The sequence below is a fragment of the Diospyros lotus genome, chromosome 12, assembly GCF_014633365.1.
Source record: "Diospyros lotus cultivar Yz01 chromosome 12, ASM1463336v1, whole genome shotgun sequence".
Taxonomy (NCBI): domain Eukaryota; kingdom Viridiplantae; phylum Streptophyta; class Magnoliopsida; order Ericales; family Ebenaceae; genus Diospyros; species Diospyros lotus.
The window spans coordinates 9,540,673-9,563,350 of record NC_068349.1 but is presented as its reverse complement, the minus strand read 5'-3'; the positions used below and the strand labels follow the sequence as shown (position 1 = coordinate 9,563,350).

Genomic DNA, 22,678 nt, shown 5'->3' with positions numbered 1-22,678 from the left:
TTATATTCTATTCAAAAAAAGGGTAAAGAAGTTAACGAGAATACTTTCATAAAAATCTAACTGAATATTTACTACTTAAAGACCCATAAACAAGACATACACCTAAGTATTGTTGGAGCCTCTCATTTTCTTTCATTTTTTAGTATAATATAATCTCACCAGCGGAGCAAAACGTTGATGAAAGTGGAAACACAGCCTTAATTAGCTTTTTGTTTAATTAACAAGAAAAAAATTTCAGAAAAATTCTTCATTAATATAATGCTCTAATATATCTACAAATCCAAAAGGATGGATTTTCTAGCTAAATCGATCAATGATAAACTTAGGGCTGTAATGATGGGTAAAAGGGAAATGCTCATTATTCATAGAGCACAACTCTTATTCGTAAGTAAAAGGAACATACTTTCCAATTTCATTATTCATAAGTAAAAAGGAAATGCTTACCGAAACATGATTGTTGCTTCTGCAGTGGCGACTCTTTCACAGGGAGCTTGAAGGCGGTGGCTATGGCAATATCAAGAGGAAGCAACAAATATGGTGCCTTGGTTGAGGGCACGGGGAGCTTCAAGATGGTGGCTATGGCAATATCAGGAGGAAGCAACAAATATGGTGCCTCGGTTGAGGGCACGGGGAGCTTCAAGATGGTGGCTATGGCGATATTAGGAGGAAGCAACAAATATGGTGGCTCAGTTTAGGGCACGGGGAGCTTGAAGAGAGGGGAGGGTTTCGCTATCTCTGTTTCCCTCTTTTCATTTAATCCGATTTCTTAGCAATATATCGTGATTATGTTGCTTCAATATATTGCCAAATTCTCGTGATACATCTCATTCTGTAAAATTTCTGTAACACTTCATATGTACAAACAACACTACTCTAATTATAATATATACTAATAATTCTAACAATAATTACATGTAATTAATAAAATTTTGAGAGTTCTGGCGATAGAGAGGAGTGGGTCAAGGTGGTAGTAGCAACAGAGGAGAAGGGTGGATCGCGATGGTCTTAGGCTAGATTTATTTGAGAGACGAATAGTCGCAGTGATTTCTGGCATTATCCAACAATAAAAAGGGGACTGGGTCACGATGGTGGTGACAAGAGACGAGAGATGATTCATTCGTGGTGGTTTTGGACCAAATCTACTTGGGAACAGACGGATGGATGCAGTTTCCGATGGCACAAGAGAAGGGTAGGCCATGGTGGTTTTGGCGGTGAAGAAAATGGCTGCTTCAAGGTGGAGAAGGAGTGGTTGCGTTGCTCTCCGACGGTAGTGAACCACCAGACCAGATCCCGGGAGGGAGATCGTGGTTAACGATGACAATTTCCCGTGGACAATAGCAGCTGGATGTATTTGGGAGAACTTCACATGAAGTGAATTAAGAGGTGAGAAATGGCTTTAGGGATGACATCCCCGTACATGTGGCAAAGAGCGTACTTTAAAAATTAAGAACTAAATCATAATCATAACACCATTTGAAGGATCAGAACAATTCATTCTTAAATAATATTTGGAAATAATTCAAATCTCATTCCCATTCCCTTCAACAAAACGCTACCGTAGGCTTAGTATTTGATGACAGAAATGTGCCCAAAAAACAATAAAAAATTGAACCCAAAGACAGCGAACCCCTAAAGCACATACCAAAACAACAATCAAACAAAGAAGCCCTAATTTCCATCCATCCTAAACTCAAGTTTTTCACGCCTCTTCATTCTGAGCCAAACTTGCATACGAGTTTCAGCAACAGCTGCAAGAGCAAGTACAAAAGAAATGGAAGAGGGAAAGGCCTCAAACCAGTAAGACAGGATCAGATTAGATCATTTCTAATGCAAACTAGTCTCACTTTTAAACAACCTCTATCACAATTCACACATATCAAAAGGTTGCAATATTTGCCCCCCACAAAAGAGTTGTTACCCTATCAACAAACACGTCATCATCTTCATCTATCTAATGAATTGATTAAATATACCTAAAAGAGTATAATTACATGTCACGAAGAGATGAAAGGGCAATTAAGGCTATAACTTTCCTCAGCATGCTGTACAGTAGCAGTAGTAGTAGTAGCTCCTCTGTGAATCATGGCTTTTCTCCCAATCAACTGATCATGCGTGACTCGCTATAACCCAAACCCCTTCCGACAAAACCATGGCACGTAATGATCTCTTCCAGAATCGACTTTACCTTCTCAGCAACATTAGAAAACTTCAAGAAGATAATTTTGATGTAACAAGATAATTGGGATGTCCTTCCTTTTCCAGCCTTAAAATGTGCTGCCCATGTCTGCTCCGAGACCCGTAATAAGCCTTCTCCCCAACTCAAGATTTTATGATTCCAATCAGCCAGAATCATCTTTCGACTACATGCCACCACACTGCATAAGCCTCAATTATTGGTTAACCAGTCGGTATCTCAAGGCAGAAAAATGACAGCACAAGTGTAGTTGCTGGACACAGAGACTAGTATCCCGTCATATGGATATAAGCCTTGTGACTGCTCAACCATTGTAATGAAGCTTTTGGTTTTGGGCGCTCTGGCCTGGCTGAGACTGCTGCTGTGTAGCTTGTAAGTTCATTGGCTGTGTGTTGTAGTGGGCAAATGGTTGGGAATAGAGCGGATTCATCAACCCCTGCAATAGCCGAAAGTCTTGCTATAATTCTCATAATGAAGAACATGGCTAAGGAACAATTTTTTCAATAACACATATAGCTAAACAAGGATGCAGAAAGGATGCACATGTAATGTCCTCCCAACCTCCCAAAAATCCCCCAAAATCTGGGAGGAGATGCTAAAGGTCCAAAATTATACAAAGCCATACCCATATCATGGTGCATGCTTTCAACATCAATTTTGTTAAATTGATAAAAGAAGACAAACCTGAGACTGAAGTGGGTTGGCATTGGCAACACCAAAGTGGCTTTGAGAAGCATCATCTTGGGATGGATCCGTGAATCCAACCTGAGTAAACAGGCCCTGGGACCCATGACCCATGTAATCCTGTCACAAAAATTCAATAGAATGAGACAAAAAAAGGGACAAAAAAAAAAGGAAAAGGGTGGGGGGAGAACGGGATTGCAGATGAAGTATAAAATCATATATCCTGAACCCTAAATATATGTAAAACATGTTCTTTTTCTACACAAGGAACAAAAGTTACAAAATGCATTCTGATATTACTTCACCAAAGACACTCTATGAGTTTATCTAGTTCTTGAACCAGAATGCTCTCTGGAACCATTCCCCAACTAAAGCACATTCCAGAATATTGAGTGACAAGATCAAGCTGCCCAATTGGCCATCACCAAGTTTTTTCTACTTTTATTAGGAATAATCTGATCATCTATTTCTCACTGTTGTTAGAATCGTGCAATTCAAATCAATTTATATAGAAATCGAGTCAAATCTATAGGGTGAATCAAAAATCCCTTGGAATCAACTGTGAATCGGACAAATTGACCGTGAATCGCACGATTTGTCCGATTCGTGCGACTTCATCTGCATGTGCACTTTAACCAAATATTCGTCCAATTTGGCTATGTTTGAAGACAAAGAAGATAATGAAAATGATGATGCTCTTGAACTTGAAGATGAAGATGATTGATAACTAGTGAATATTATGGACAATGGAGTTTATTAGTAGCCTAATAGTTGTAATTTTTTTTTTCTAGCTTGTTATTTTGAAAGTGGTTTGGTTTGGCGCAATTTGAATTTAAAGGCAACATGAATATACTTTTGCCTTTTGGTATAATTTTAAACTTAACAAATATATTTAGAAGTATTATTTATCTATTTATATTTAAAAGAATTGATAATAGTGGGCACATTATTTATTTTCTATGGATATGCATTATTTATAATTGAAATTGAGAATGTATACCGAATCTTATGATTTGATTCGATTCTCAATTCATAAAATAAGAATTTTGATTCTCGATTCAAGTCTCAATTTAACAACTATGCTATTTCTATGACCTATACTCTTTTGGCTGGAGGAAATAATTAAGAGCAGAGCAAAATCTTAAGTTATTGGAGGATGAGAAATTAAAATGGAGATTAAGAATCCTGTTCCTGCAAAAATTTAAGAAAATGAGATATTCAACCATTTCTTAATAGAAGAACTTTTATAGACAATTTGAATAATAAGATTGATTTGATCAAGTTTGCCATGATTAAGAGTAGTTTGATTGGTTTTAGATAGAAAGTACTTTTCAAACTGTATTTGAACCATTTATGTAAAGTGATGTGTAAACATGAAACATGCTAATTAGTAATTCAGTTCCTACAAACACTTTTCCTTAGTTTTTGTCTCCAAGCAGTTGCTCATATTTCCAATTTTTATTTATTTCGTGTTTCTGATTTTTAGCCAACCCCACCTAGCAAGAATGCAAGATTATGGCTTCTGATGTTAAATTAAGATTTCATGTTCCCATTTTCAAGCCAAAAGAAAAAACAAAACAAAATGAATTTTTAATTGATACGAAGTATTATTACATTAGCTCTGTCTTGCTTTTGTTTTGAGTCTTCTTTAAGGCATTTATTGCCTCTTACTCCTTTTCCCACTTCAATAAGAGTTGATAAAGTTTCAAAATATATAACCAACACCCCCCCCCCCCCCCCCCCAGGGAAAAAAAAAAAAAAAGCCCCCAACAAACAAAAAAAAGGAGGGAACTGGACAGATCAATAAATGCAGACCTGAGACATGAAATCATTTCCAGTACCAAAGCGAGAATATCCAGCATGAGAATTCTGGTTTAGAAAGCTTCCAGGGAACCCAGCTTGTGCTCCCTGTGTAGCATAATCAACAGCATATCCACTTTGAGAAGCCTGCAATGTGAGACATCAACATGTAAACATTAGAAACTTTTAAATCAACAATCATGCATAAAGTTTTTTCAAGAACAAGAAAAAACAAAACCAAAGAAGCAAAATAGGCCTGCCAGTATGGACCCCCCTTGTTAGCAATCAGATGAATAATACACGAACTATTCTGTATTTTTCAGAAAAGTAGTATACTCACATCTATTTGAAACATTCGGATTAATACACAATTTTTAAGGCTAAGAAGTTTAAAACATGTACTAAATGAATTTTTTTAAAATTCAGCAAAAAAAATCGTCTAGGAAACCCAACTGTCCTCCTCCTATTGAAAAAAGCACAAAAACTTTTCATTTGCCCTCTTTGAAGTCTGAACAGTGAGTCTCCTTCCATTGAACAATGCACATAACCTTTTCATTTTCTCTCTCTTTTGTTTATCACATTTTTTAATTTTGTAAAATCGGTGAAAATGTGGAATTATGTTTTTGTGTTTAATGAGTTGTTTGCTTTTTTATCAGGAATATATTTGTGTGTATATTTTTATTGCCGAATTTATTTAGTTGAAACATATTAAACACGAATTAATTCTATCCTAAATATTTTCCATATGGCGAATGTTTGACCAAATTTTTGACTGTATTTAAAATATGTCGAGCCAAATAATACTTGTACTTTTACCGTCCTAAATTTTTTCCATACACAAAATTGCTAAAAAGGGTATGGACAACATGCACATTCAGATCCAATATTAACAAATGTAAATATATGCCATGTGGCTGTAAATGCACGAATAAACTAAAAGTACTACTATTTTACCTGTGTGGAGAAGTCTGCAATGTTGTATGGAACATGTGATCCCTGGCTTTTGAAATCATCACCCAAGAAATCCTGCTTATGGTTGGAAGATAAGTTCTCTGAAAATGAACCCAAACAATGCCAGCAACAAATTGATATTCACAGAATAAGATATATACCTGAGACATGCCTCCCATGGAGAATCCATCACGAAATGTCTGGCTTGGTCCTTGAACTGCCATCTGTGGATAAAACACAACTGCATTACTAAATCATGTTAAAATGGGCTACAAAAATAAGTAGGAATGCAAAAGGCACGAGGGTAATTATTAGGTGCAAACATTAGAAACAAATCCAGGCTGAGATAATGGTGCCCCAACAGATGGCTGACTATTTGGATTCTCCAGAGGAGGAAAGTTGAAATTGGATCCTAGACTTCCAATAGGTTGTTGGGAGCCTTGCTGATGAGGAAGATGACTGCCAATAGGAGTACCAACATTCCCACGCCCAGCCCCAAATCCACGGTTTCCAGGTTGGGGAACATGAGGAACAGCTCCAACAGGTCCATGAACAGCACCACGAGTTGGAATAGCATAAGGTTGGGATGGGGATGCACCATGATACGGTGGAAGAGGAACCCGAGGCATTGGGTAACCAGCAGGATGTACCCCAGGCTTATGGGAACCATTGGGTGGACCAGGCGGCATGTACGAACCTGTTGGCAAAAAACAGCACCTTCAATAATGTTCCATTATATAAGGGAGAATTATTTTGATACTAGCACTAAGGTGTGATCCTATGACTCAAGGAGTACCCACATTCTATCATCCAGTTTTGGTCAAAACTATATGTACAAGTAAAAAACATCTTTAACGGCATATTCCAGCATCCAACTTACCCCTGGAACGACTGTTTCTCCTATCAGTATTTGGGCTTGATGAGGCAACAGATCCAAAAGTTTCCGAGACTATTCCAGGTCCACCACCAAAGAAAAGTCTGCGGTCATTGTAGATCTATACCACACCAACCATAATGTAAATTAATCTTCAAGAAGACTGATGCTCAAATACAGAAGGATTTAAAAAGTAAATAGCAATTAACCCTTAACATCCATTCAATAACATACCTTTTTAGGCTTCTGAAACTGAACCATACTCTGCTTTAAGTTATTCAGAGGCCCTTCCACCAAGCACTCATGCTCCTAATCAGCAGAACAAGTGTTAATGTATAAATAGAAGATGGAGAGGGGAGCACCAATCAGAAGCTGCTACAAGGGTTCTATACTAACAGAATTCAAAACACAACTTGGTAAATTTATTGGCCTCGAAGAGCAGGAAGGGTTAGTTATATTGTCCTGACATGCTTGGGGTGTTGGGGGGGATAAATGTATAAATAAAAGGGTGTTGGGGGCATGTACTCATCTAATATACGTATATAAATACTCATTTAGCGTCCAGTTATAACATTTTTAGCTGATTCACACGATACAAGCATTCCAATGCACACTGAATTTTATCATTTTTCCTTTTTTTTTTTTGGGGGGGGGGGGTTGCATGCCCCTTCTTCCATACTCTGCTGGGTGGGATGAATTGTAAAGTGAACAACACAATAGAACCAGATTTACTAGTTTTGCTTAATATGACGACACTACTCTCAGTCAAGCAGCACCAACATTGACCCAATAAGTACTGATAATTTGAATAAGGAGACTATCTATATCAGACACTCACTATCCAAAATTTGTCCTATTATTTTTAGTTTCTTTAGAACAAGACACATGGAGGATACACGTATACATTGGGGAAACAAATACATTCATTGCTTGGTATCCACATGAACTATATTGTACATTTGAATAGATTACTTAGAATCAATGTAATTAGAAACTATAGATTCCATCTTATTAGCACCTCCTATTCTTTTGTAAATTTACAATTCTACAATGAATTTCAATTTGTTTCTGGATATATGCTCTAAAATAATAGGACAAATTTTCCCAACTCATTCGAGTTGCGAAAACCTCCTCTTTGCAAAGCAGGAGCCAACATGCAAAAATGATCCTTCCTGACCCTCACAAAGCTAGGACTAGGAAGCATCGTGCATTGGGGGATGCCATATATGCTCTAAAATAGACACTAAGACTCTTTTTGTTTCACATATGAAGTAAAGCTGAGAAGGCTACGTATACCCCAATCAATGTAAATATTAGAAGAATAAGTAGCATTGGTACCTTGTAGTGAGTCAACAAACTATTCCACAGTGGCTGTTTACTTAGAACTTTAGGGTTTCCCAAGATGACAATACCATAACGGGCACGGGTGAGTGCAACATTAAGCCTTCGTGGATCATTGAGAAATCCAATGCCCTGTTAAGAAGAAGCAAGCAATCACGAATGAGCTTCTTGCAGCAAATGATGATACAAAGTAAAAACAACTAATCAACACACACATGTGGGCACAAAAAGAACAAAAATAGAAATAAAACACTACTCAATGACAGGTTTGATTTACAAATATTCTAACCACTTGATTCAAGAATTATTCTGATTAACTTGGCACTTCAGAGTATAACATTAAATTATTCTAAGCAAATTTCTAAATATTTTGGCACTTAAATTTTCAGAATTATAATTCCCTAATAAAACATTCGAGAAATTACATTTCCATTTCATTAAAGAAATGCTTATTGCACAAGACATAAAATTTGAACTATTGTTCAAGGGCCAAAAAGGCAAGATTAATTACTATTCAATTTCCAAATTTACACCCCAACCCCACCAATAAAACAAAAAACACTAAAACACAAAAAAATCACACTCAGGTAGCAACTAATGAGATTTTTACTGTTTACTGATAACAAAGAAACCAGCCAAGCATATTGGATATGGGATGGCTAAACCCAAATGTGCGTGCACACTTGAAAACAGCACAAACCGAGTCCATCAAAGCTGCACATGACTTGCAACACAAATATTTTGTGCTTCAAAAATAATAAAAAGTCATCTGCAAGGCATATTGACAAACCTGATGTTCATTACTTCTTACGCAAGACAAAATGATGTAATCTTTCTCCCTCCCTTGGAAGGAATCAACGCTGGCAACCTGTAAAAAGCAAGCATTTCGTAGTGTTTTCAAGCAACAATCTGAGTGCAACTCTATACAGTTGGTCATATGAAAAAGATACCTCAATTTCCTTGTAAAGTTGCTGTCTGAGAGAACCATTCCTTGACATATAGTTTACAATATATGCTCGTTGTCCCTCATATGGTGTTATAACACCAATCTGTAAATTGTTGAACATAATTTAATTATAATATCATAAAATGAACCCAGCAACAGAAGACAAGAACAACCAAGATCCAAAGGCAAACCTGACTAGGAACCACACCACTCCTCAAAAATGTGGTCACAATTTTTTCAACATTTGCAGCCTCTGTCCGGTTCAGATAAGACGTGCCACTAGCACTTATCTCCTCTTGTCCCATCTTCAAACATAAGCAAGCAGGCTCACAATATAATAGTAATTTTAAAGGAGACAAACACATTGTTGTGTCATTTGTATTAGATTAGATTAAATGTATTCATGTAATTTCTGGATTGCTGCATAATCTTTTCTGTTTTAGCGTTAGAATAAATTGCTCTTCTAGAAGGTTTGTTTCTAGAAGGGGGCAGCTGTCTCTTGGGTTAGTTAAATCAGTTAGGCAGTTGGTCAGTTAGTTTTGTTTCTTTCTTGTACTCCGCACCTCTATATCCTATAAATAGGGGCCGTGGGATAGGAGTATTAGGAGAGGGTTTAGTGCGCCTATAGTTGTGAAGTATAGCTTCAGGTTTTCTGTCTTGATTTCGGGATTGAGTGTGAGAGTTAGGGAGTGGCTGGTTTGTAGCTTGTATTCCCTAGTATCCCCATAGCTTTCAGTGTATATGGGCGGGAGGGGATTCTGGTCTTGCTGTATTTGTCCCAAAAGATTTTCAAGATAGTGGATTATTGTGGCGACTAACAGTCTGGATGTAGGTCTTGGATTTCAAGACCGAACTAGGATAACTCTTGTGTGTTCTTGATGTGTGTATGTTGTGCTGTTGTTTCTCTCATATATGTGTTGCCATTATCGTTGTGATCTTGAGGGATAGAAAGCTAGTTGAGTTGAGAGAATAGAATAGAGAGTAGTGCAATTTCTCTAACACACATTACATAACACAAAAACTACACATCCAACCATGGTCACATTTCACTGGAGTATATTAGACTTCTGCAAAATCAGATCTCGTGTGTCTGGACTGGTTAAAACAATTTTGCATGAAAGGGTGGAAATGTCTCAGATGTATGCTTACAATTTATGAATACCAAAAGATGGCCAATCCCAATTGTTTATTACTTACAGTTACAATAAGGCAACTAATGACTTGCTTTTCTGATAATTAATTCATGAACAGCCCAGCTTTACAATTTTTGCAAGTATGCTGGGAGAGTTTCAAAGAGAAGTGATCAAGTATAGCTTGTAGTACTTGCAGCATAACCAGGTAGGTAGCTGATACTCATTGCACTAAATGATAGTATTTATTAGGAAAAATAACTCAAATCATTATACCTGAACATAGAAGAACATCGGACGGTTTGGTACAGGCCAGGGAAAATCAATGCCTGGTGACTGCCTTTCATTAATGGTAACCCCATTTTGCAGTGTGCCTTCATAGAAGCTGTTAGAAGGAAATTCTGATAGAGCTGGATGCATACGATATTGAACCTGTGACATGCACAAGAAAGGACATGTCATTGTTGCCACTTTTTAGTAGGAGAAAGATATGATCAGAAACAAAGCTGCAGGATAGCAACAGTGCAACTGAGAAAAACAGGATATAAAACATATTCCCTAACTCCCCCACCCTTTAAAGTACTTGTTCAACAAAATAAAAGATAATTCAGCCACTAATATTAACAAGAAATATGTTATGATAAATATGAAAAACACAAACTTTATTCATAAGAAAAACAAAAAAACAGAGCAACATCAAGAGCATGGAACCACAATGACAAGAAACAGGCAAACATGTCAGACTCTAATGCAGGAAAACAAAATGTTAAAGAGTGTGCTTATGCCAATTAAAAAACATAAAAAAGCAAAAGCAAAAGTAAGCCATAAAGTTAAAAACCAACTTGATGAAAATGGACCTTAAATGCAATGTGGAACTGGTGAAGGAAGAAAGAAAAGCAATAGAGACCATGCAGTTAAACAAACACCATCTGAGGAACTAGTAAGGATGTTGAAAGGTTGCATTCAAGTGTCACTCAAGGTGCAAGAAGACACATCATGTTTGCATCATCATACAAGATGGCCTTGTCCTTTCTATGTTGCACAGGGGGCTGACATTTAGAAGTGAAAATATACATACATATAAACCATGTACACAGACCTAGTAAAAGTTCATAGATAAACATCTCGTACAAGCACACACGAACACAAGCTGCAACAGAACTATCACCTGCAATCTAATTGGTTTCACACCGAGTAGCACAAGCCTTTCAAAAAGAGACTGGGCTAATCCAGCACGAGCTGCTTTCTTGCACATTATGACTGGACCAAGTTGGCAATGGTCACCAACAAGAACCACCTAGAAGAAAGTATTTGTATCATAAAAAAAGTAGATAATGCCATGGTACAAGTAGCATATAGAGAATTGTTTCAGGAGCTACCTGTTTTGCACCAAGAACCAAAGGAATAAGGCACTCTGGCTCCGTTGCTTGGGTAGACTCGTCGATGAGAACCTATAAGTATTAAAAAGAAAAAAATGTGTAAACAAAAAGAGAAAGGATTAGCACTCTTAAATGATGTAAGGCCCGTGACAAACCTGACGAAACCTAAAATTAGCCAATCGAGGATCGCCTGCACCAACACAGGTGCAACAAATGACATCAGCACTCTGAGATATCTCCCTCTCCGTTGCTCGCTTCAGAGCTTTATACTTTTTCTCATCACTGCTAGATAATTCTCCTGTATATATGAAAGGAAACCTTTGTTAATGCAAATCCAGATCATGATAGAAACATTTCAAGTTTGAATTCCCCACCACACCTATTAACATATAAGCACTTGAGTCAGGTTAGTAATAAGAGGTTATCTTTTTGTGCATTAAATGAGTTTATCATCATCCCACAGACATCAGGAACAGTAGAAGAGTCCAATGCAAAACTTCACATCTTTCTGGTGTTACAATTATCAAAAGAACATCATAGAGCTTCCACCATCATTTGGTCTTGGGTTTCACTTCTCATAATCCAACTAGTTTAACCCTCCCAAACAGAAATTGAAGTGTAGCAACCACAACATCCCATCCCATATATATGCACTAATTATACATATATGTGCATAATCCACGCCCAAATATAAATCTGCAAACATATATGGAATTGATTAAAAAAGCACAGATATTTTGATTGAAACAAATAAGCAAAGAAGTGTACTGGCAACTTACTTTATTTGGACTAGATTTATGTTAATATTTTTTTCCCTGTTCAGAAGTGTTGATAAATTATCCATAATTGGTATCACCCCATTGATCAAAATATGCCCAAAGAACTAAATGGTAACAAAGCTTGCTTTTCAGAGGTAGGAATAGAAGCAGCACACCAGAAGTTTGACCGTATGCATGAATAAAATGTCATCAATTTGACGAGTACAACAATGTTATACTACAAGTTAAATATGTTGGGGAAAGTGAATAATGTTAAATTAGTTTGAGGCAGCCAGAACACACCAAATCCAGTAAAATACCACATGATGTGTTTGGGTGAAGAGGGCCTATCGTCTAATGATCTCAAGCTTGGGAAATTATATTTACTTTCAGCCAAACCCCAAGCATAGTTGATACCATCAAATTGAGAGATCTACAGCTGAAAGTGATTACGCATGACCATAACCAGGGCCATACTTGGGGGTGCATGCATGGAATCCAAAGCAAAGATCAGCAAACCACATAGCCATGAACTAGAGGAGAGGCCTCATGAGAATTCCTCAATCTCACCTTGCTCATCTTTAAGTTGCTGTAACTTGTGGAGTTCACTCTTCTCAGATGTGTCAAGATGCCGAACCTACAGGTGAGCAACATAACATGCATAATGATCAAAATTTAGAGACTAAGAAGTATGCAACAAAAGTACTTGAATAACTAAAAGAAGCCAAACCTGATAGTGAAGAGTTAAATGCTCAACAGGAGAACTTACAGCTTCCCTTGATTTAGCACATAGCCTAACAACCTGGTTTATTTGAAAAGAAACAAAATAATATCAGTAGCCAAGAATGGGGGCACACATAGTGACATAAGATTCAATTTTGGCTTTTGTTTTGTGCTACCTTAAATTTCATTAGCTTATTCACAAACTATTGGATCAAACATTGCCCTTTCAACTAATAATGAGAATGCATAAGGACAAAATTATTTGGAAAGATATCACCAACTTCTTTTTGGGACAAAATTGATTTTATATATAACATCTTTCTTCACAAATGCACTATACCACAAGATACCAATAATTCAAGTAGTTTCACAGTTGGACATCATCAGCATTCCTCCTCAAGTCACAGAATAATCAAAACTACTATCAATTAAAAGATAATTATCTAAACAAAAAAAGAGGTAAAATTATCCCAGACAAGAAAGATAAAAAGTGCAGCTCAAGTAAAGATGCAAATGCAAAGAAAGGTATACACAGACCCCCTCACCCAAATAAAGAAAGAAATAGAATCCTGCCTCACTTTCTGAGGCAGATGTGGGGAAGGGGCACAATGGTAGAAAGTTCTATAGGCAAGATGAAGTGCTACTTTTCTTTTTCCCACATAATAGCATGACAAGGCTCATACTCTCAAATCTAAGGCCTACCATGTTGCTGAGGTTGGTTTCTACAGTGTTCTCCCGATCTTCTGCCTTACTAAATCAAACCTCTACCCTCAAGACTGTCAGAATAACCCACTCAATAAAGAGATAAGAAAACAGAATATGAAAGCACAAAATTAGAATGATATACACACACAAAGACTTGAGATTTATCCTGGTTCAGTTTCCCTTTCAGGAAACCTTCATCCAGACTGCCTTTAGCGCCTTTCTCCACTATCTTGAATATCAGAACCGATTACATGTACTGCCCATAAACTCTCTCTCTCACAACCCAATACCCAGGCTATACAGAGATTTAGAACAGATTACAAAGCTTGCAATCGCTTTCCTCTTACACAACACATACTCACTCAGAATTCCCCAAAATAGTATAAAAGAACCGGAGAGAAAAATAAAGGCCCCAGACCCCTTATTTTTAGAACATAAGGGCGGACTAGACAAGGTTTTAAAATAACCGAACAGCTAGTGATATAACTAACCAATCAAACTAGATGAAATACCAAATACATCCCTGACATAAACTGCTTCATTTAATTTTTCCTGGCCTCAGCTGACTCAGTTTTCCCTGTCCCAAATCAGTGAACATGAAGCCAAGCCAGTGGTTAAGCTCATCTTCATCCACATTTGCCAGAGCTAGCATAGCTTCAGCACAGGTATTGCAGCCCAACCCCAATTCAGATCAGAACCAAATGCATTACCAAGCTGAGCAGGCAGAGCCAAATTTTAAAGTACTTAGCTCGGGTCAGAAAACTAAAAGACGTATATTCAACTAGTGGCTAAATAAAAGAAACCATTAATGCATGTCATAAGATAGATAGATGCATCAAATAAACCAAGTATCATCACAAGATAAGGAGCAGAAAAAAAGAAAACGAGAACAAAGCTATTATGGCTGAAAACATAGAATATCATCAACCAAAATAATATATGCACCTTCAGTCCTGTTGCACTGATCTTTTCAGCTAGCTGGTCAACAGCAACATTACTGGGAGCACAAACGAGAACCTGATTGGACCAAATAATCAGAAACAATGGAAGGCATATATATTCAATTACAGGATGCAGCCAACTGGGAGACGTGCTAGTTTCATACCTGACCCTGGCCTTGTTTGGCCATATGATATACAATTGCTGCAGAAGTCACGGTTTTCCCAGTACCAGGTGGACCTTGAATCAAACTTATTGGTTTCTGGAGGACACTTTTTACAGCAAAAACCTATCCATGGGAAGTTAAAACCCATAGCATTCATCACTAGACCACATCAATCAAACCTAAAACTAATTTTATTTCCATGCTTGCCACAAAAATGGGAACATATTGTGTAATTTAGTTATTCGTAAGTTTCATAAAAAATAATAATAAATTAACACCAAATATAATAAAAAAATGAAATGACGTGAAAATTGGGCAAGGGAGAGGGTGGTATGCAGAATAGGCATATGCTACTTATATACACTAACCAAAACACAATATTCAAATTCAAACACTACACAGCAGCTTACTTGAGACGCATTAAGCTCTGGTAGGCCAGGTGCACCAAACCGACGAGGCAATGTATTGCGGACCATCTGAACCTCAACTTCATGACCTAGTAAGTGATGATAAATGTACCTGCATAAAGAAAACATTTCAGCAAGCTCCTCTAAGAACTCAGCTGCAAATAAAGAATACTTTGTACTTTGTGCTTGACATGGATGAGTCGTATCCAAATAATTACCACCAAATAACAACCAAAGATATATCTCACACGACAGCACTTTAACAATTCATGACCTACAACCACTACTCACAGAACGTCTTAACAACTTCTCAACTGCCTACAACATTATGCAACAGTAGGCATGCTGGATAAGTGTGGCATGCATGATGAAAATCCTAGGGTCTTAGCGATTCAATGAGTTCCAGTGCCAACCACCAAAATGTAGTCAGCTACCTTCAGCCAGTTTGGGGGAAAAAGACTTGATTATCCAAAGCCAATACTTGCCATGTCAGGAAACCACTTTAGGATCGACAGCATGATTGGAAGACAATCAATGGCTCTTAAATAACTATTGATGAAACTGCTTCACATTGACTTTATCTTACCCTTGTGTTAATTGAACCTAGGTATATTTTATCACTGTCCTCTATAAATTAGAGTGTTTCATCAAAACCAAGAACAGTGATTGTAACTGCATTCTCTCCATCTGATCAGGTTTCATCCTCCTTTGCCAGGCACCCGCAAACTACCTGGTGCTTTAAGTGATTGTGTACTTCTCACTAATATGAGCATATGTGCTGTAAATGTTTTAGAAGACTTAACAATGCCTACTTGTTTAGCACGGAAGGCTCCAAAATAATTTCAGTTCCAGGCACAAATTCACCATTTTCACAAGAGAGCTAGAGGTCGAATGGTTTAATATGAAGCAAGGATGTTGAGTTATTGACAGAACCCAAGAAAAGCCAGAATGCAGAAACATACAGGTCTAATTCAACAATTCCATTTTATAGAGGGAAGATCATCAATTGGATATTTATATTGCTTCTTTAAAATCCTATCAGCCAACATTACATAATTTTTAGATATGAAAAGGAAAAACAAAAGTAGCAAACTGCACCAAAGAATAAGCAGTTTGCAACATAAGCAAGGTATGAGGGCCCAATAGTCAAACTAAAATCAAGAATAAAAGGTGTAAGATCATGGTTGAAAAACTGCAACAAGAAGTATATAAGTGAGGGATACAGTCTTAGTACTCTATTACCAATATTAATTAATGTCTTCAGCAAAATAAGAAAAAAAAAAAGTTAAGGAAAAAAAAGTTTACCAAGTACTTCCAGTTATCTTAAGAGACAGAAAAAAGACAAGGCAAGGTAATTAAAAACTTTAGCAAGTCAACAAAAAAGCAAATTAAATCAAGATAACACATAGTTAGCCAGCGAACCCACCCACTGACACTTGTTTCATCCACAGCAAAAGTTTTCATTGCCCCTTGCATCCTATCAAAACTTGTGCTCTTCCACACGAAATCAACACTAAAACCATGGTTCACATCAACAGGAACTCCCTGCAGGAAATGTAAATAATAAGAATGAATGATAGTTGTCACTTATCAATATGAAGATACAAAAGTTTAAAATTTACCTGGCTGGCACGAAGCTCAAGAGCAACCTCCTCTTGTGCAGTTAATTTTATCTGAAATGTCAAAGTGGCCCATCATTCCTTCCATAAAAGGCATTCAAATTCTAAGACTAGCTAGAAAAGGAAAGGCAAGCAAAAACATCTACCTAATACTTTCTCAGTTGAAGATTCAATGAAGAGAAATTAGATCAATAACCAAAGAACAATTATGGGAGAATAAAAATAAATTACAGCCCAGCAGGAGTATTTACCACGTGTCCTACAGACTGCCAAGCAGGATGAGCTGCATCCCCTGAATAACGTAGACGCAACTCATCACCAGGTACAAGACGCAACTCATTATCTTCCTACAGGAAAATAAAGTCTATGTTCAGCTTTAATGCAACTGAAAGTGAAATTGCAAAAAAAACGAAGATAGTGAAGTACCTTTGGGAAAACAAAATATGCAATACGCTTTTTGTTGAGACCAATATCCCAACGGACAGTGACATTATCTTTGCTTTGAGACTCTTTCATCATCTATATAGGGGGCAAAAAATCATATTAACACAATGCTGCAAAATATCTTGTTAGGAAGGTGGTATTTTAATATCATTCTCAATAATAAATATGACAAAACACTGGAATTGAAACAATGGGCCTCACAGAAGATCAAATAATATTAACAATTGAAAGGAAGAAAGAGGCTACCACAATAAGAAGAAAAACCAAATGAACTGAAAACCATCTTACATACCTTGTCATAGTCAGCTTCAAGCTTGATAAGTGGCGCAAAAACATTCTGATACTGCAAAATAGAAAATACAGAAAACCTTAAATTAGTAAAAACTGAATTAGACAGATAACTACATGTCCTCCATAGCATTCTCATATTGTAAAACAATAGCATGCACAATAGCAATTCATTGCTAAAGCTAATCCTGGAAAACAGACACAATATTTTCTTTTCCAAGTAAAAAAACAAGCACCTGATATGCATCTTCATACTTCAAGGCAACAGGCTGAGGCTCATCATCAACACCAGGTTTCTCAAGATCTTCTAGGGTAGCATCAGGGTTTGTCTTCCAGAGCTCTTCAACTTTATTTATTTGTTGAGCACTGATTTGGCGTGCCCTCAATTGCTCCTGTTCAGATGGAACCTGTAAAGGTACAAAGGATGAGCAACTTTGGGAAGTACATGTTGTGTTACAAACAAACAGAGACGAAAACTGTGGAAAATAAAAAAGCAACCTTAACAAGCCAAGGTAAAAAACATCTATCATCAATAAGAGGGCACCACTGACTCAAGTCCCAATTCATGTCCTTCAATGCATTGACACTAAGGCAAGGCTCCCTGCACAGAAGAACGACAACACTTTCTGTCTTGGCAGAGATGAATCCAAGAAGGAAAACATTCCGGCAACCACAGTTGTAGCATTCTAGGATTGTTTCCCCCAATGGACTGTCCTTATGAAGACAAACTTCTTTGTGCTTAGCTCGAACCTGAAAAATCAACATGGAGTCATGATTTAAAAAATATCAAAGCTAAACATCCAATTTGTTCCTTTTTAAGATAATTTATTCAAATATTTTAACATTTTTACCCAAACAGAAAAGAAATATTGAAGAAAAAATTAAACTACCACACCAAGGCATTGATCAACCACAACAATAAAATTAAAACCTCAGGCAGATTGCAATAAGAATCTCATGATACAACAAGAAGTTGCTTGTAACGAGGAAGCATGGCATGTTTGGCTTACAATATTTAGCCAAAGCAGAAAAAAGGAAGGTTGCAATAAAAAAGAAATCACCACACAAAAGCACTGATCAATACAGCAACATTAAAAACCTCGGGCAGATTGCACTAGAATATTATGGTACAACAAGAATTTGCAGGTAAAGAGGGGAAAAAAAAAAGATGAAAGAATTGAAAAGAAAAGATAAAAAAATGCAGTAGAATATTTTGGCTTACAACATTTGGCCAAAACAGAGAAAAGAAAGGTTGCAAGACACGAGAAACTACCACACCAAGGCATTGATCAGTCAACAACAACAACAAAAAACAAATGAAAATGGAGAGAGGGTTGCATTAGGTAACCAACAGCTAACATAAAACTCGTTAAATCAAACACACATGAATTCTAGATAAATGAAGTAGTCATTAACAAGTCACAACAACAACAAAAAACCTCAGATATATTGCACTATGAATCTCAGAGTAAAATAAGAAGTTGTATGTAAAGAGAAATAATGAGATGAAACAACTGAAAAGAGAAGGAAACAGTGGTGCAATATTTCGGTGCACAACATTTAGCCATAACAGAAGAAAGAAAGGTAGCCAGAAAAATAAATAAATAAACTACCACACCAAGACATTGATTAGTGGCAACAATAAGATTAAAACTCAGGCAGATTGCAACATGAATCTCATATTAGAATAAGAAATTGCTCGTAAATAGGAAAAATGACATGAAACAATTGAAAAGATGAGAAGGAAACAGAAGTTAAGTATTTTAGTTAACAATATTTTGCCCAAACAGAAAATGGAAACACTGTAAGATTTTAAAAATAAAAACTACCACACCACTCCATTGATCAGTCACAATCATAGTTGTATATACCATACTGGATAGGGTACCGAATTTATCATTGGTATAGTATGGTACCACTACAGGTATTCAGATACATCACTATATGCAAATAAGTAGTAGTATATAATTATAAAAATTGTACAAATATAATAATATTTTCAATAAAATGGAAAACACAAGATGAACAACTAAATCTGAAATAACATGGTAAAATTTTTTAAGTTACATGGAAAAGCAAAGAAAGAAGAAAATAATTAAAAAACGAAATTATGTGAAGCTGATGGTTTCTTTTTGTTTATAGAGCTGAGAAATACGAATCAAAAAAAGAATACAAAATATTTCTACATAGTTCCAGTATGTAGAATTTATGTGTGAAGCCAACAGCTGCACCAAAGAGTTCCTGCGCCTATTTTATTATTTCTGCGTATACAGGAACTATTTACATAGATCCAGGGAAAAAGAGTTACAGAGACCTTCACATAAGGCCCCTTGTAAAGTGCATAGTACAGACCAGTGGCTTCTCTCTGTGTAAAAAGACTCATTGTGATCTGGTAAATTGTGAAGTAGAGATCAAAGGCTTCTCTATGTAAAAGCCCCCATGTGATCTAGTCAAACCAGAGACCACATTGCAGTTGCTGATGACTCTTCAGTCATTGCCGACTGTGATAGAAACAATGAGGGAGCGAGAGTGAGTGAAAGTGAAAAGAAGTAAGAGAGATCCACTGTTTGTGTGTGAGAGAGAGAGAGACAGGAAATGAAAATGAAATCACAACTACAGGAGGCTTTGTGTACCAGGTGGCATCCTAGTATTGGGGTTACTTCTGGTATTATGCCCGGGACAGGACCTGTTGTTTACTATACCATTCTTCAGGAACTGCAATTTGTTTCTTAATTCTAACATTTATCCCCAAGCAAAAAACAAACTGCCATAATTACGTGTTCTAGATTAATATTTTATGTAAATGGCCAAAATTAAAAAGAAAATAAATCCATAATGGGCTGATAAACCTGAACTATCTTTCATAAAAATTACAAAACAGTTACAAACTAGATCCACTCCAATAGAGGCCTAGTCAATGAGTAACAATGAATGAGAGTTAATATCAACAATTACCCAGAAGCCACAAAAGATTTGTACCTCCCAGCAGCTCTGTATATGAAAACATCTCATAGCCTCAATTCTAAGCAACAGAAGTCCATCAAGACTTCAAGTCATCCCATGAAGTAAAATTGGTCTCAGCTTCCACACCATCAATATAAACTCATAAACGAATTCCCTTTCATGAATATACACATATATCATACATGTGTGCACACACACCTGTGTGATTATTCATTTTTGCCAAGTGACGTGGGTACAAACCTTGTGGGAAAATCCCTTTCATGGTTAAGGAGTGTTTGGTCTCATATTTGTGTTGGCAAAGGAAATCTCATTATGATTCAATATTCAGAAGATTTCTCTAATGCTGACCTAGACATGATTATTAATCAATGCCTATCAAGACGGGTCCTCGGCCAAAAGAAGCATGTATAAGAAAAAGCCTCATCACTAGTCACCAAAGAGACACACAATAACCTTAGCTCTAATCCATTCAGAACCTCTAATCCATAACTCAAGCATCTTAAAGAAGGTTTCCTAAACCAATCACAAGGTTGCCATCGACCCATTAAATTTACTAATTTTTTACAGAAAATGTTTAGCAATTTAAGAACACTAAATGCAACCAAAAAGCCGGATCGGCACAATACTGTACCAATAAGGCAACTAATTTTTCTTCCCAGTTGCTGCTCAATGTTTATCCCTGTCCCAACTACACCGACTGTTACGTTAAAAATACTTTCTAAATTCATAAATTTGCTTCCTTGCATGCAGTACTGATCTCATAAAAAGTAACCAACAGGAGCATTAAAAATGGTTATACTGGTTATACTATTCAATAGCAAAGTTTAAAATCAAAGAAAGAAACAAAAAATATACTTCAGATTTAAATACAGCACATATCCCCAATGTCTATAGCATATTAAAATTTTCCTATAAAGGCCATTCCGAAGCTCCCTACTTTGCTGGGTTTGGGAGAAGATCATATTTATATGCAATATTCTTTATACTTTTACCAAAAAAAAAACTTTTTTAATAACTCAAAACCCATGACCTTCGAGTCACTAAGAGCAACCTTACTATTGTAACCAAGAAACACAAATTTTATTCCTGCTGTTTTTTTAAAATTTTATTCCTTCTGATGTTCAAATTCCCTTCCCCCAATTTCCAAATGCGCTTCCAGTATCTAGTACACTCTAGAAAACCCAACTTGGAAAACAAAACTGTTGATTAATCTCAATCTTTCTCATCTTCCTCCTAATGCATCTATCTGTGAAGAAATATGAAAGAAAAGCAACATCAGTTTCCAGAAATAGCTTCTAAAACCCTTCCACTCACCAGGTGATTAACAATATGTGACCCCGAGGTGTTCCCCCGCGAATTGCAGAACCACTTGCGGCAGGACGGCACGTTGCACCTCACAACACACGCCGGATTGGTCACCCCGCAGTACCGACAAGCGTGCTCGGGGAAATCCCCCTTTCCGTAGTCATAATTCTCATCATCCCCAGTCTCCTCGAAGTTCAACCCGCTCATCCCGGCTGCTAGCGCATCGACAGCCGCCTGATTACTCCCGCCGCCGCCCCGACCCTTCGCGCCGCTACCGGAAGCGGCAGAAACCGGCGAAGCATCCGACTGGTGATCAGACGACGCCCTCTCAGCCCGTTCATCGGGCACGGAATCGGAAGGCGTGGGCCACACTGAGGACCGAATTGGTTGCGAGAGCTCCTGAAATTGGGGATAATCGAAGTCGTCCTCGTCGCCTTGCGTGTTGAATTCGAGAAAGGTGTAGGCGTCGGTGGCGGTGTCCGGCTGCGACGCCGTCTCGTAGAGGTTGTTTCCCTGAGAATCCATCAGGAAACCGAAGTGCGCTTATACTCTATACGAGGTGTACGAAATTAGGGTTAGGGTTTATGGACTGGAAGCGAATAAATTAGGGTTCGAACGTGAGACGGATTTAAGGAGGGTTAGGGCTTGGAACCCGGCGAGAAGCGGATGCAGAGAAAGAATTTTAGAAAGAGAAAGTGTGTGTGAGACAGACAGAGAGAGAGAGAGAGAGAGAGAGAGAGAGGGAGGAGAGAGAACGATTTGGTGCGTGAAAGCGCGTATGCGTAATTAATGTGAAGGCGTTACGACGGGGCAGAGACGAAAGCAGAATCGAAGGCACGTGACGTAGCACGTGCCAATATAAGGTTTTCATTTACCAGCTAATTCTTTCATTTATTTTTTATTTTTTAATGGTGAGTAATAACCTTATTTATAATTTGGATTTCCTTTCTACCCCTCATTGTTTGCAGCGCGCCAAGAGCGTGCGAGAAAGAAAAACGAAAAACAATTGGGGGCTGTTGTGTAAAATAACGTCTGTGTGAGGGTTGGTCGTTGGGGTTTTG

At 37.3% G+C, this 22,678-nt stretch overlaps 1 protein-coding gene across 2 annotated transcripts; it reads right to left on the bottom strand.

Moving 5' to 3' along the window:
• Positions 1 to 1,685: 1,685 nt before the first annotated feature.
• Positions 1,686 to 22,379, bottom strand: LOC127814289 (regulator of nonsense transcripts 1 homolog). 2 transcript variants are annotated; one of them, XM_052355712.1, is made up of 29 exons: positions 21,627 to 22,377; positions 17,847 to 18,098; positions 17,585 to 17,755; positions 17,353 to 17,403; positions 17,043 to 17,135; positions 16,868 to 16,963; positions 16,620 to 16,670; positions 16,424 to 16,542; positions 15,001 to 15,109; positions 14,591 to 14,713; positions 14,431 to 14,502; positions 12,788 to 12,859; positions 12,628 to 12,694; positions 11,455 to 11,597; positions 11,300 to 11,371; positions 11,089 to 11,217; positions 10,197 to 10,352; positions 8,982 to 9,095; positions 8,795 to 8,893; positions 8,635 to 8,712; positions 7,842 to 7,976; positions 6,738 to 6,812; positions 6,510 to 6,624; positions 5,953 to 6,326; positions 5,791 to 5,853; positions 5,633 to 5,704; positions 4,694 to 4,825; positions 2,879 to 2,998; positions 1,686 to 2,630 (listed from the first exon to the last, which is right to left on the bottom strand). In XM_052355712.1, exons 1-29 carry the CDS (start codon positions 22,140 to 22,142, stop codon positions 2,499 to 2,501), a joined length of 3,801 nt encoding a protein of 1,266 aa, XP_052211672.1. In that variant the 5' UTR covers positions 22,143 to 22,377; the 3' UTR covers positions 1,686 to 2,498. The 2 variants fall into 2 exon arrangements, 1 of the variants encoding a protein (XP_052211672.1); XR_008026326.1 differs by lacking the exons at positions 1,686 to 2,630; positions 2,879 to 2,998; positions 4,694 to 4,825; positions 5,633 to 5,704; positions 6,510 to 6,624 and having other exon boundaries at positions 21,627 to 22,379.
• Positions 22,380 to 22,678: the final 299 nt, after the last annotated feature.